This window comes from Phodopus roborovskii, unplaced genomic scaffold (assembly GCF_943737965.1).
Source record: "Phodopus roborovskii unplaced genomic scaffold, PHOROB, whole genome shotgun sequence".
Lineage (NCBI taxonomy): Eukaryota > Metazoa > Chordata > Mammalia > Rodentia > Cricetidae > Phodopus > Phodopus roborovskii.
In genome coordinates this window covers 1472939-1487550 of record NW_026126459.1, presented here as the reverse complement: position 1 = coordinate 1487550, position 14612 = coordinate 1472939, and the positions used below count along the sequence as shown (strand labels likewise).

Sequence of the window (14612 nt, the reverse complement as noted above, 5' to 3'; positions counted from 1 at the left end):
TTCTGTATTTATACGTTTTATTTATGAACGGATTGCACTCGGGTCAGGGAGGGGGCGCCGAACCCTCATTCTTCCCGCCGACGCCTGGGGCTTAGGTTGTCCAGGACCACTTCCTCTGCCCCACCCCACTCGGTTGCCAACTTTCACCCGTCTATGCCAAAGCCTCGGCGGTGACCCAACCCCAAGGGCCCGCCCTATTGGCCGCCGCCTTTGTGACATCACTGCATGCAGTCCCACCCTTCTTCCCAAACCTTCCCGGGGCTGCCCGCTCCCCTTCCTCTTAGTTAGTCCGATGCAGACTATAGAGCAATAATGCGCACTGCATGTGAAGCTGCCGCAGCCTCTAGAATTACTGAGAATCAGGTATCCCCTGCCCTACCCATCCCATAGGCCCCTAGATCAGGGATGCTGCGCGGGGCCGGCCACGCAGACTTTCTTTCCCCATTCCTTACCCCAGGGCAGAGCCCGGCAGGCGTCATGGTTCCAGAGGCTGGAATGGAATGGTATCAACCACAGTCTCTGTCAGTCTTTCATCACTCACCGACTCATTATTGGGTACCTACAATAAGCCAGGCCCATTCCAGAATCCGTCAGAGATATGGCAACCTTCGGGGAGGTGCCTGTCAGTGACAGCGGCCTAACAAACATGGGTAGAACAGGGTGGAAGGCAGTTTCAGAGTGCTGGATCCCTGGGCCCATATGGCCTCTCCTACCCACCTCAGTCCCCGTTTATGCTGGATGTAGTCAGGCTCTGCCTTTGATTTGGGCCTTATGTTCCCAGCTCAAATTGGACAGGTCCCAGGGTCTCGGGGCTCAGCGTCACTAGGGCCACCCCTACAGGTACCCATTTTTTGATTCCCTGAGGCTCAGCTGTCCCTGTGCGGCTCAGGTCCAGCAAGGTGGAGTATACGATATGGCCAGCCTCATCCCAGCACCAAGCTTGGCTACCCTTCTGGTGTGGACCCACAGGACTAGCATAGCAGTGCCCATATCCAACCCCTTTATTCCACCTGGCGAAATTGCCCACAGTTCCTAGCCTGGGCCTGCCAGCCTGTGCCGCATGCACACGCACACAGAGGCACCCATCCCCGCCCCACTCCTTACTCCTGTCTACCTACCTATGGAGAAGGCTGGAAGGGCTGTGGGCCCGCCAGAATCTCCCGCTTCGCCCACACCCTGCCGCCGTGGAAAGCCATGGGCTCCCCTCCGCCCCCATAACTAAGCAGCACAATAACCGACTTAGCGAATTCAGGTAGAAGGAACGTTTAGGTAGCACCTATTTTGTACTGATTCTACAAGTAGGACCCGAGGTGTGGGGGGCCCTCGGGTGGGGGCTGTGGCTGCCGGCCCGCCCCGCCCCCATCCCCCGCCTGCGCCCCGCCACCTTGTACATACTCCTGGCCCACAACAGGCCGGGATTTTTACTCGGGCCTTGTCCCTCTTCTGCCCCCGTTTGGGGCCAGGCCGGCCGGACAGACGGACGGACGGACAGACCTCCTTCCTAAGCACAATAGCACCAGCTCCTCGGAGCGCCGCACCTCCACGAGGAGAATAAATGCCACTCTTGATAGAATTTGGAGTGTTGACTGACGTGTCCGTTGGGTGCTGCTAGGGGTATCTGAGAGTGTTTAAAGGGAGAATTCCTAGTTCTGAAGGCTCAGACTAGTGCTGGGAATCTCAAGTGAAGCCCCAGCCTTGGCCTTTCTCTTGCTGGAGAGGGTCTGCCATCTAGTTGGACCAGTGGAGCACCTGCCTGAAGGCAAAGCCATTGACAATTCATTTCCGACCCCCCAAGTGAATCTGCTCCGTCTCAGATATTCAGGATGTTCATAGCATCTGGGCCTCTAGCCCAAAGTCAGATCCTGCCCAAGCTGACCTAAAATAGCTGAAATATACACCAGAGGCTGCAGACCTCTGGCCTGGGATGCCTCCACTCTGTTCTCCTTAGTTCTGTAGCTTCATCAAGCTCTGGGTTCTTCATCCTCTTAGATGGTGTTGGAGGAAATGGGACAGCAGAAGTTTTAGGGTCTAGTTCCCCCCTTGGAGGCATGCTGCTTACAGATCACTAAAACTGAGGAAGTGTGCTCCTGCACTGTAGTGTGCTCCTAGACGGCAGTACAGTGTGAAGATTCCCAGAGGCCAAGGCACGTCTGCTACCACCCATCACCCTCAGATTCTGGACAAGGTGAACAGAGGGAATAGGAGGCAAGGCTGTGCTGGGTAGAGAGATCCATAGGGACAGGTGGTGGGGGTGGAGGACTCATCCAGCAATGACCCCTGACAAGCAGGTAAGCAGGTGTGAGTTGAGTGGCTCAAATACTCTGTGTACACGTGGCCAAACTAGGTCAATCTTAGGTCAGAGGTGGCACAACTACTACCCACATCCTGGCAAGAGCGGGGGCCAGACCCACTCAGATTCCATCCTGTGGTGAAAGGGAAGAGATATATCTGTAGCAGGCCATGGTCTATATGCCAGCAGCTTGGAGAATATTGCTGTGGGGGTGGGCCCACTCTGGGGGCTTGGGCAGCAGGGACAACAGGAGTGAAAGCTGGGAGAAGTTGTCAGCCAGGGTTCCTGCAGAGGATCTCAGCGGTCACTGTCTCTGGCATGGAAAAGAGGAACCTGAGGCTCAAGGACTCCACAGTTTCAGGGTCTTGTCTCTGTTCTTTTAGGGTGGTAAACCAGAAGGGTGGAAACAACTTCCTGGAGGGCTGAGATGAGCCTACTTGTCTATCACTGTAAACTCTCCCCAGCAGGTGTTCTTGGTCCGGGTGCTGGGGTCAGCCTGAAGCTGTTTGTAAACTTCTAGAACCCTCCTAGCCCTCTTACTCCATTAGGCTTGAAAGGCTCCTTACTCCAAGGAGCCAGATCCCTTTTGTTGCCACCTCCAGTAAGGAAGTCATGATTTCCTTTCCAATTCTTCCATCCATACCTTTATTCCCAGCCAGTCTCACCTATGATTTTTCTTTTCTCCTAGCACCAAGGGTCATACTTCACCCTAGTGAAGCTGTCTGCACCAGGCATCCATTCCAGCCTTAGTACTCTGATAGAGGTCCCACCCCTTTGCCACAGGTCTCCACAGGGTCATCATTTCTGATGGCTTTGGTCTCTCCCATGGCTTCTTGCAGGCTGACAGCTCTAAACCTGGATGTTAATGAATCACTGCCTACAAGGTTGTACTCTATTGGATGGTATGAATTTATCTCTGGCCCGAGTGGCAGCTTGAGTCTCAACCTCCCACTTTTAGTTTCTGGTTTCATACTGAAAATTGGTGTAGCCAGAGTGCTATCCCAGGAACATGTGATGACCTCATATCTGGCTTCAAAGGCAGGAGTAGGGAAGGGGTGGCAGAGCTCATATGACTGACCCTCACACATTAGGTTCTTAAGGAGATATTTTCTTTCACTCTGCCTCTTTTGGGATCAGTATTCACAAAGACCTAGCCTGCTGGGCCAGCAACAAAGGAATGTTCTGAGAGACTGAGTATATCAGGTTGGCTCTGATCCACAAAAGTCTATGCCCAGGGCTGCCTTTCTCTGCATATTACACGAAGACACCTGCAAGGTAGCTTTGTTTTCTCATCATGGTATGTGGAATGAAGAGAAACACGAGGGAAGCAGTCAGTGAATACAACAGAAGTAGGGTGATCTCAATATGAAGGTTGATGGCTCTCTGTAGGAGAGGCTACCAACCCCATGGTGAGCACTTGCATGTCCCATAGAGGTGCTTCTTGGTCCTGCTATCTACAGAAGAACAAGTCACTATCCATCTTGGTCTTTATAGCGTTTCTGAAGGAAATCAGGTTTTTCCTGAGGTTCAGGATGTATGTACTGTGATGTCTAATCCAGGAGGGTTGCCTGTCAGGCCTGCGACTGGGGTGTGGGTTGGGGTGGAGGAAGAGGTCACGGTGATTAATGAGTTGCTTCATTTAACAAACAACGGGGCGGTTGCACAGACTTACTGTGAAAATAGTCTGGGTATTTGTCTAGCTTGATCCTTTAACCAGGTATATCCTTCAAGGTCCATTTAAAGCGGTTCCTGCTTAGCACCTAGGGATCTCTCGGAGAACGACAGTGCTAGGGATTAGCGCGGCCGGTTGTGCACAGGAACACTGATCTGGGGCCGCAAGACGTCAGTGCACGCAGTTTCATAAATGACCCACACCCTAACCGCTGCTGGGTAGAGGGATGACGAAACTATGTATTTACAGAAGTGGGGCAAGGGGCAGGCAAGAAGTCAGAGGAAGTGCGCAGCTGCCAGGGAGCCGGTGCAGTCCTCGGCGGTCCACTTTGTTCCTTGGAGAGTTCCACCTAAGTTCGCGACAGAACCTTGGACCAGTTCCACCCAAGTTCGCAGCCCAACTGCACGCAAAGTTACTCCAGCCCTGCAGAGTTCCCAGAGTGCTGTGCGCCGTTGACTAGTGGCGCCTTCAACTCCCAGGAGGCTCCGCGCCCTGATCCGCAGTTCCCAGTGGGCTCCGCGTCTTCGCTCAGGCCCCGCCCCCGCTTGGCCTGGGATTACAAATGGACTCTCAGGGGACGCCACCGCCAGTCTTCTCAGCAGCGCAGCCTCGGCCTCGCAGGGGTAGTTGTGACCTGCGCGGGCTACGGAGGCCGGTAGGGGGCGGCGGCAGAGGCCGTTGCCTAGGGTCCAGAGGCGGGGCCGCAGGTTACAGGCGCTGCAAGCCGGCGGGCCTCGAGTGGGCCGCGACGAGGTGCGACCCGGGGCCATGGGCGACCGCGGAGGTGCGGGTGGCTCTCGGCGTCGGAGGACTGGCTCGCGGGTGTCTGTCCAGGGTGGCGGCGGGCCCATGGCCGCCGAAGAGGAGGTGCGAGACGCGGCTGTGGGCCCGGACTTGGGCGCTGGGGGTGACGCGCCAGCTCCCTCTCCAGCTCTGGTCTCGACCCCGGACAAAGACAGACACACCAACGTGGGCGACGGCCATTGGGAGCTGAGGTAGCGGAGCGCCTGACCCCTACATCTGATCTCCCCAGCGACACTCCTAGTTTTTAAAAGGTGGCCACAGCTTTGCGAGTCCCGAGTCTGGGGGTCCCCTTGGGAGAGGGTCACTTGCCAAGGTCACCCAGGTGGGGTCGAGTAGCCAACCAGGCAGCCGGGGCAGAGGAGTAGGTGGCAGCCCCTTTTCCAGATTGCTAAGGGAAGCATACCTTGAGGCAGATCCCTTAATGTCCTTTCTGAGGGATGGGTAGCAGGAGCCCTGGGGGTTGGTGATGAAATGAGCTTTCTTCTATAGAAGGTAGTTGTTTTCCGGAGAGGATTAGGATGAAAAGGTACTCTTGCAGAACTATGAGCAGTGTCCTCTGGATAGAAGGCTGCTACAGGCTCCAGTGGACACAACCTGTTTGAGGAGAGGGGAATGAGCATTTGCCCAGGGCAGGGGACAGTACAGGAAGCTTTCTTGTACTAACAGAGTGGCTGCACAGCTTATTCACCCCTCTTCTGCAAGTAGGAGGACCTGAAGCCCTGCTTTTGTTACCACAATGACTGCAGGCTATAGCTGACTACTAATTGAGACTTTCATCCCTTGGTTGGAGTACTGGGGAGAGTTAGGTATGGACACACCTATGGGAGAGGCTCTAGCTGAATGACTGACTTTACTAAGAGATGGAAGAATGTACCATGTTCTTTGGCAGCATTGACTGCCTCCTTCAAGCTGACTCAGGTGCTCATCATGGGACCCTTTAGTAGCTCTGGATTAGAAAGTAGCTAAGGGGCTAGGAGGAAGTGGACAAATAAGCTGGCAAAGATTTGTTCTGTTTGTATCAATGGAGTCTTTTTCTAGTGGGCACTATGGGAAGGGGGCCCCCAACTGCCCTTGGGTGTTCACAGTTCACCCGAGAGATAAGATAACTTCATGGTGAGGCAGGCAGGGCACATTGTGGACAAAGGTCAGGTAAGAAGGCCATGAAGGCACAGTGGGGGAGGAGGCTGGCCCTCCTAAGAGGTGGTTTTCTATAATCCAAAGCTGCTTTTGAGAGAGGTTGGCTTCCCACTTTCCATCTGAGATGTTGATTTCTCTCTCTCTCTCTCTTTTACTTTATTTAAAACAAACCAAACAAACAGACAAATTCGGTTTCCCTGTATAGCCCTGGTTGTTCTGGAACTAGCTCTATGGACGAGGCTGGCTTTGGTCAGAGATCCACCTGCCTCTGTCTCCCAAGTGGTGGGATTAAAGGTGTCCATGTCCAGCTTCATTTGAAAACATGTTAAGTGTCTTAGAGATCCCCTATGCTGACTGTCTTCATTGCCCCTCCCTTTAGGAGTCAGGAGTTTTGCTGGTATGACCTCTAGATGGGTGGGAATAGTATCTTTTTATGTGAGGTCTCAGTTGTGGATCAAGTTTAGGGATAGGCAAGAGAGCAATCCCATCTTGGATGGCCACTGAATTTTTTCTTTGTCCATAGGTGTGAGTTTTGTGCAAAGCTAGGAAATATGTTTGTGTGTGGAGTCTGCTGTGATCCCCTCCCCATAGATGAATGGTAGATTGCAGAGATGGGGGTGTGGAGCTTGTTATCCCCTTGTGGGCCTCATCCATTTGGGGATGCCACAGGCCTTGAGGCCTCCTAGTTGAGGTGCTAGATTCCATTCTTCCTTGGTGGGCCAAGCTCTGACTGCCCTCCTGGAGTTGGCCTGTAGCTTGCCCCATTGCCACTATTCTCTTGCCAATTTCCCACTCCCTCTGTTGTTGCTCTTGGCAGGGAAACCTTTCTTTCACTCTTCCTCTTAACTCTTCTGTATCTTCCCCTCCTCTGTACTTCCTGCTCACTTTAAGCTGGGCCATTGAGCTCTTGTACCCTGTGGCAAGGTTAGGGTGTAAGTTGACTACCATTCACTTTTCCAGATTCCACATTCTTAGACACCCAAGGTAAGACACCCAAGGGCACCACCATAAGGTGGTGGCTTTTTCTCAGGGTATTTGAATGTCTTTTGAACATCTCTAGTAGGGTTTGGGAATTATGAAGAGCTTGTATGCCAGGGCTTGGCCCAGAGGGCAGCACAGAAGAAGTGTCAGGTATCAGTTGGACAAGGAGCTGGCATTCTGCTCCCTTCTCTTTGTATATGGTGTTGAATCTGAACTGTGGTCCCCACAAGAAGTTCATACTTTGAGATTGGTCCATGAGTGTGGTACAGACCTTGGTATGTGTGGTGATGGGCAAGTTCTTGTCTTACAATGCTTCTGTGAGTTGAAGGAGAGGCAAGAGAGGATGCTAGTGCTTCCTTGCTCTATTACCTGGGTAGGCCTGGGTGATATAGGAGGGAAGGCTAGCTATCCTGTCATTTTGGCCTCAGGGAGTGAGTGTAGAACAGCTGGAAGGCACAAGACATGCGCAGGCCCTTTATTTAGTAGGTGAGAGGGTGGCACAAACAGCTGTGATCATGGCTAGCCAACTCACTCCTCTTTCCCTGCTGGCCATTTCTGCAGCTTGCCCTTTAGCCCACTTGTTTCTGGTCACAGTGGCAAGCCTGAACCTTTGCAGGCATTGGTGGATGGGAGCTTCCTCCCATGGGACATATGTGTATTTGATCTATGAAGAGAGAGAGTAACATGAGTGGAGGCAGAGCAGTGGAAATGTTGCCTTCAAGATGCTGAATGGACAATCCACTACACTAGAGGGGCCTGAGACATTGGCATGGGCAGTTAAGGAAGGAATTGGAAGCCCAAGAAGTAACCAGAAAATAAGCTCTTAAGACATTGTTTGCTACACCAGGCAAGGCATCCCATGTGGTGGCACATGTTTGCAATACCAGCACTTGGGAGGTTAAGGTAGAAGGATCATAGGATCATCAAGGCTACACAGACCATATCTCCTAAAACATAAAACAAAGATTGTCTGCTTACTGTCAGCTCTGCAAAGGAGGACCCATTCCCCACTCTGTCTTCATTCTGGAGATGGCCACAGAAAAAGCAGCATGGTCTCTTTGGTTACCCAAAGGGGAGAGAGGTCAGTTTTGTGAAACAGCTTTAGTTATGTGCAGGCAGTAGTTGGTGGGTTGCAGCACAGAGGTCAGCAATGAGGTTTTGGGGCCAGAAAGCTTTGGAATAGTTGTGCTGAAAGCATAGAGCATCAGATTGTGGGAGGGGACTGGTGGGAAGGTCTCCTAGATAGACCCAGAGATGCCTTCCTGCTTGTCTCATGGTGGTATATCTTTATTTTATTTATTTATTTATTTATTTATTTTTTTTTTATAGTGTTGCCTCTTAAGGTTAGCCACATCAAGCCAGTGAAAACAAGGGCAGCAATCAGAAGGCAGGTGCAGATCAGGAGAGAAAAGAAGGGCTTAGGTAGAGACCCCAGTCATATCATATGGCTTCTGTCGAGGGCCTAGTGTGTAGGTGCTGGAAGACTAGTCCTGAAGAAATGGACAATTGGGAGTGGAGTTGGACTCTAGCATGGCATAGAGAGTAAGAGGAATGTGACTACTCTCCTACTAATCAGGAGCTAGGGTAGATAGAACTAGGACTAGGTGCCAACCAGATCTCTCTCTCTCTCTCTTTTGGTTTCTCTGTGTAGCTTTGGAGCCTGTCCTGGAACTCGCTCTGCAGACCAGGCTGGCCTGAAACTCACAGAGATCCTTCTGCCTCTGCCTCCCAAGTGCTGGGATTAAAGGCGTGTGCCACCAATACCCGCCTCTCTTTCTCTCTCCTCTTTAAGAGACATGGTTTCTCTGTATAGCCCTGGCTGTCCACTTTGTAGACCCCTGTCTAACCTGAAAAGCAGGGATGCATCTTCCCCTGCCTCCTGAGTGCTGGGATTAAAAGTGTGTGTGCTACTACTGTTTGGCTTTTTTTTTTTTTTTTTGTTTTAATTAGATTTCAGTTTTGAGCTTGGCAGTGGTGGCACATGCCTTTAATCTCAGCACTCAGGAGGCAGAGGCAGGTAGGCAGATCTCTGTGAATTTGAGGCCAGCCTGCTCTACATAGTGAGTTCCAGGACATCCAGGATTGTTATACAGAGAAACCCTGTCTTGAAAAAAGAAAATAGATCACAGTCTTATTAGCAAAGATTGGGTTTGTTGGCATTGCCCCTCAGCCTCCTTGACCTCTCTTCTGGAAAGGGCTGTCAGACTTCCAACCATAAACCAAAACTAGGGCTTGTCCTTTATTATGAGGCAAGGTCAGCCCTAAAAGGGCATTTGTGGGATAGTGCCTATAGTAGATTTCCTGGCCTGCTTTTCCTCATCAGAAGTTCTAGGGTTAGTGGTAAGGGTTAGGGGAGGCCTTAGCCTCTTTGCTTACAAGATCTAGGTCTTGCTCAATTCTGTGTGGCTTCCTTGTGGCACAGCAGCTAGAGGGCAAGGTGGAGCAATAGTTGGTGTGGAGTCAGGGCATTAGTTACTGGGACTAGGGCTCTGGGATGTTCCTGTTGTCTTTGCCAGGAGTCAAGTCTGGGCCTTATCCTAGTCACACAGTGCTCATCTGCCAGGCCTGCTATGCTTCCTCAAAAGCACTATTTGGTGTCCTGTATCCCATCAGTGAGGGAGAGCCTACTACTGGGAGTTTTTCTGTCATCAGGCCCAAGTAGTTGCTTCATGGCCCCTGAACCAAGGCAGGGACACAGAACTTAACATGAGTAGAGAGGGCCAAATCACTGCTTCTTAGAAAGGTACATTAAGGCTGGACAGTTGACCAGCTATTATACTGGGCCTATGTGTCTAAATGTAGGGAGAATGCTTTTCCTGGCTATGGTGGGGACTCCTCCATGAGTGGTGTGGTAGGTGGGATGGGCAGATTGGGCAAAGTAGACTCTACCTTGTCCTACTTGGTAGGTCCACACATATCCAGGTGTGATTATCTTTGTGGCAGTTGGAAATTTCTGGAGTTCAAACTCCATAGAGGCCTATCTAGTCTCTTCTTCCTGTGATGGACATTTTCTGCTGCCTAGAGGGAAAGTCCTCTGGGTGTTCTGAGACCTTTTCCTCTATTAGTTACATAGCCACCAGAATGGCCTTGCCTGGCTCCTCTTCCTGCTTTGTAACAGATAATGGACTCTAGGTAGAAAAGATAAGATACCTGGGGCAGGAGTGGGTCATGGTGAGTTTATCCCTGTCCTACTGGTTATTGCTTATTGTGAAAAGTCCTGTCTCCTTTTTGCTAGGTGCCATCGTCTGCAAGAATCTTTGTTCAGCTCAGACAGTGGTTTCAGCAATTACCGTGGCATCCTGAATTGGTGTGTGGTGATGCTGGTGAGTAGGAATGTGGGAGCAGACTCACTGAGGCCACATATAGCAGAATCTTTTAGGGTGCTCTTGCCCTGGGTACAGGCTCTGCCTTTTGAAGGCTATGGCTCTGTAGCTGGTAGTGCAAGGTTGGTTGGGAGGAAGCAGAGGTTGGTCCTTGCAGTGGCTACATTGGCTTTCTCTTTCATCCCAGACTTAGCACTGTGGGTAGCTCGGTGGTAGTAGAGAAGATGAGTATCTTGAATACTCTGGCTGTGTCTCAGGTTCCCCTTGGATGTGTAATTGTGATATGGGAGAACAGGGAGATGGAGGGGAATACTGGTTGCTCTATAGGCTGGGAGGCTGAGGAGGGACACTCTGTAGCCTCCCTAGAAAAGTATGCATACCCTATTCCATGTGGGTAGAACCAGCCACTGCTTTGTAGGTCTTCTAGTCCCTTTCTTTTAGCTTTGGGATTTTGGTGGTTGGGGTGCTATACTATGTCCAAGCCTGTTGCCTCTAGGATCTGGTTCCTACTGGGGCTATGCATCTCCACCCCAGAAGCCTTTGGAATCCAAGGTTCAAAGCCTTATGGGTGGGTCAGGGGCAAAGGGCTATCATCACCCAGGTTCTAACACCCAGCAATGGTCTGATACCTATCACCCTTGCCCAGAAGTGTCTGTTCCTTCTTTAGGCATGATTTCTTTGGTTATCCAGTATGGAAGGGACTTTACCCCTTTACCGTATTGTGTCCTGAAAGTTTTCTGGCACCTTTTTCCTGGACAGAGCTTTAGGCCTTGGTTAGCTGTACCACCTCCATGGTGCCAATTCTGACCATCCAAGGCAAAGAACCTCACCAGTGTTCCCTTGTCAGTATTGTCCACTGCTTCCATCTGTTTGGGTAGCTGGCCAGGTTGGTGGTTCCAGGCCTGTGTCTGGTGAGATGGATGAGGATAGAGGCTAGAGTCTAGAGGCTCGGTCCTTAGATGAGCTACATACACCAGGGCCATATTCTTGGAGCTTTGAGTCTTGTTAGAGTAGCTGATTCTGGTACAGAGAAACCCACCTCTGCTCTTTTCTGCTTTGATGAGTTTCTCTGCTGCCTGTCCTGTCCTCAAGCCTGCTGTAGCTTCTTGCCTCTCAACTAGGCACTGAAGCAAGGATAACTGCCAGAGGTGCTGGGGGTTGGGTGGACTGTGTTAGCACCATGAGGACTGAACCCTCCTGATTGTCTCTTGCAGATCTTGAGTAATGCCAGGTTATTTTTAGAGAACCTCATCAAGTGAGTACCTTTTCCAGGCCCCTCTTATCTTTCCCTGCCTGCTCAGGCTGTGAGACCCACCTCTACTCAGGCCCCCATTGCCCCACCTCCAGGTATGGCATCCTAGTGGATCCCATCCAGGTGGTATCTCTGTTTCTGAAAGACCCCTACAGCTGGCCTGCCCCATGTCTGATTATCGGTGAGCTGCACTCCAAGAAGGGCCATGGGTGGGGGAACAGGCTGACCAGGGCCTGAACCTGTCCTGTGATGCTTCTGTCCTCAGCATCCAACATCTTTCCTGTGGCTGCATTTCAGATTGAGAAGCGCCTGGCAGTGGTAAGTGGTGCGCTGCACCCCCCCCCCCCCCACTGTCACTGGTGGCCTGCTTGTGATGGGCTGTTTGGGTTGTTTTTGTTTTTTTTTTGGTGTATACCTTTGGAGCCTGTCTTGAAACTTGCTTTGTAGATCAGGCTGCCTCTGCCTCTGAGTGCTGGGATTAAAGGCATGTGCCACCACTGCCTGGCTAATAGGCTCTTCTTACTAGGCCTATAGTTGTCTCCCAGGGCAGAGGACCTGGTTGAATGCTCTTTCCCTCCTTCTCCAGGGTGCCTTGACAGAGCAGATGGGGCTGCTGCTACATGTGGTTAACCTGGCCACCATCATCTGCTTCCCAGCAGCTGTGGCCTTGCTGGTTGAGTCCATCACTCCAGGTGTGCCTCCATCCTAGCCATCCTACCCCATATTGAGCTGACCCCAGGTTGTTCGTGTGATGTGGATGGTCATATCTATGTTAACTGTGGTGTATGGGCAGAATGACTGATGCATCTATTTTGCAGTGGGTTCCTTGTTTGCTCTGGCATCATACTCCATCATCTTCCTCAAGCTCTTTTCCTATCGGGATGTCAACCTGTGGTGCCGCCAGCGAAGGACCAAGGCCAAAGCTGGTAAGAGCCTGTCAGGACTAGATTTGCCTATAGGACTAAGCCAGAGCTGCATGCCTCACCCTGCTGTCTTGCTTTGCTGCAGTTTCTGCAGGGAAGAAAGTCAGTGGGGCTGCTGCTCAGCAAACTGTGAGCTACCCAGACAACTTGAACTACCGAGGTGAGGAGCTGTGGAGTTGAGGATCTCAGAGGCAGGACTGTTAGGTCAGGTTCAGGGCTATATAGTCCTAGTATACCTCCTTCCCTTCTAGATCTCTACTACTTTATTTTTGCTCCTACTTTGTGTTACGAACTCAACTTTCCTCGGTCTCCCCGAATACGAAAGCGCTTTCTGCTACGACGGGTTCTTGAGATGGTAAGGTTTTGGGCTTTGAGGGCTGGTATGGGCAGGACTTGGGCTGTGTGTAACTCAAGTCTCAGCTGGCTGCTCTTCTTCCCCCAGCTCTTTTTTACCCAGCTTCAAGTGGGGCTGATCCAACAGGTATGTGGTGCGAGTGGGTTTATGGTAGGGCTTAGCATAGATGAGGGAAAATAATTTACTTTCTTTGCAGTGGATGGTCCCTACTATCCAGAACTCCATGAAACCCTTCAAGGTAAGGTTTGGTTCCACTGTGGCATGGGTGGATAGGGTAGATGATACATCCAGCTGAGGCAGCCTATCTCCACAGGATATGGACTATTCACGTATTATTGAGCGTCTCTTGAAGCTGGCGGTGAGTGTCAGAGGCTCCAGTGGGATGAGTATGAGGGATAAATGGGAAGTCTCAACCTGGAGCCCTGTCTCCCGTAGGTTCCCAACCATCTGATCTGGCTTATCTTCTTCTACTGGCTTTTCCACTCCTGCCTGAATGCTGTGGCAGAGCTTATGCAGTTTGGAGATCGAGAGTTCTACCGGGACTGGTGGTAAGTAGTGTATCTGCAGAGATCTGGGTAGGTTTTGGCATGTTCTACTTATCTTATTGTTTCTTGACCCCAAGGAATGCTGAGTCTGTCACCTACTTTTGGCAGAACTGGAATATCCCTGTGCATAAGTGGTGCAGCAGGTAGGGTTGGTGTATACACCTGTGGAATGTGGTTGTGGACCAGGGCCGTATGGCACTAGCCTCATCCTATGGCTTCCTTGCTCTGCAGACACTTCTATAAGCCTTTGCTCCGACTGGGCAGCAACAGATGGTTGGCCAGGACTGGGGTGTTTCTGGCCTCAGCCTTCTTCCATGAGGTTAGTGCTCTGGGAGCATCCTACTTTACCTCTGGGCAGGGCTGTGGTCACCAGCTGAAACACTGACCTCTTGTCCTTATACTCTAGTACCTAGTGAGCATTCCCCTGCGTATGTTCCGCCTCTGGGCATTCACAGCCATGATGGCTCAGGTGAGCAACTCAGTGAAGCTTGTTTCCCTTAGTTGTTATCTGTGCCAAGTCCCACCTGATTGTAGCCTCATGTGTCCTCAGATCCCACTGGCCTGGATTGTGGGCCGCTTCTTCCAAGGGAACTATGGCAATGCAGCTGTGTGGGTGACACTCATCATTGGGCAACCAGTGGCTGTGCTCATGTATGTTCATGACTACTACGTGCTCAACTACGATCCCCCAGCAGGGGCCTGAGATACTGCCAAGGGCCAGCCCTCCCTAACCTGGGCCAGGAGTTCTGGAGGGGTTCCTGGCTGCCTACACACTCCTCCTAGTCTGGGAGGCCTGTCTGCCCCTATGGGGCCCACTCCTGCTCTTGGGGATGGCACCCGAGTCCAGCTGGTATAAGTCAGTCCTGAGTCTGTGCTGACCAGGGAGGGGCTGAGGGTATCAATAAAGTGCTGTCTAAAACCTTCCTCAGCCTACTTGGGTTGTGGAAGCTGCTGAAGACGGCTTACACCCGTATGTGCTGTGCAGCCACTGCTTTAGGGACTGAAATTCTCAGGCCCCAGCTTAAGGATATATTGCTGGAAACATTTGGGTCATATGGTTTCCAACCACTCTACAGCTATTTAGCTGCAGGACAGGACACAGTAGGAGGCAGCAGTGGTGGCTCAAGAATGCTACCTGAGCAATGCCATTTTCATGAAAGTCCAGGGAGTTCTTATCTTGCCCTACTAATCCATGCATGACCACAGCTCAGAGCTCTGTGAACTCAATAGAGGACCACCCTGGTGAGGAGCCTAGTTTTAAGGGATGACATGCAGGGCTCACTTGTGTTGTTGGACTCTAGGTAAGCACCTTGATTCCACAGTGCCACTA

General features: G+C 51.5%; 1 protein-coding gene across 1 annotated transcript; it reads left to right on the top strand.

Annotated features, from left to right (window-relative positions):
* Window positions 1–4592: 4592 nt before the first annotated feature.
* Dgat1 (diacylglycerol O-acyltransferase 1) lies at window positions 4593–14255 on the top strand. Its single transcript, XM_051189218.1, has 17 exons — window positions 4593–4957; window positions 10120–10207; window positions 11422–11462; window positions 11555–11640; window positions 11725–11777; window positions 12046–12151; window positions 12278–12385; window positions 12468–12542; window positions 12634–12737; window positions 12825–12863; window positions 12934–12975; window positions 13051–13095; window positions 13173–13285; window positions 13360–13425; window positions 13514–13601; window positions 13689–13751; window positions 13833–14255. The coding sequence occupies exons 1-17, from the start codon at window positions 4731–4733 to the stop codon at window positions 13983–13985; spliced, it is 1497 nt and encodes a 498-aa protein (XP_051045175.1). The 5' UTR covers window positions 4593–4730; the 3' UTR covers window positions 13986–14255.
* The last annotated feature ends 357 nt before the right edge of the window (window positions 14256–14612 follow it).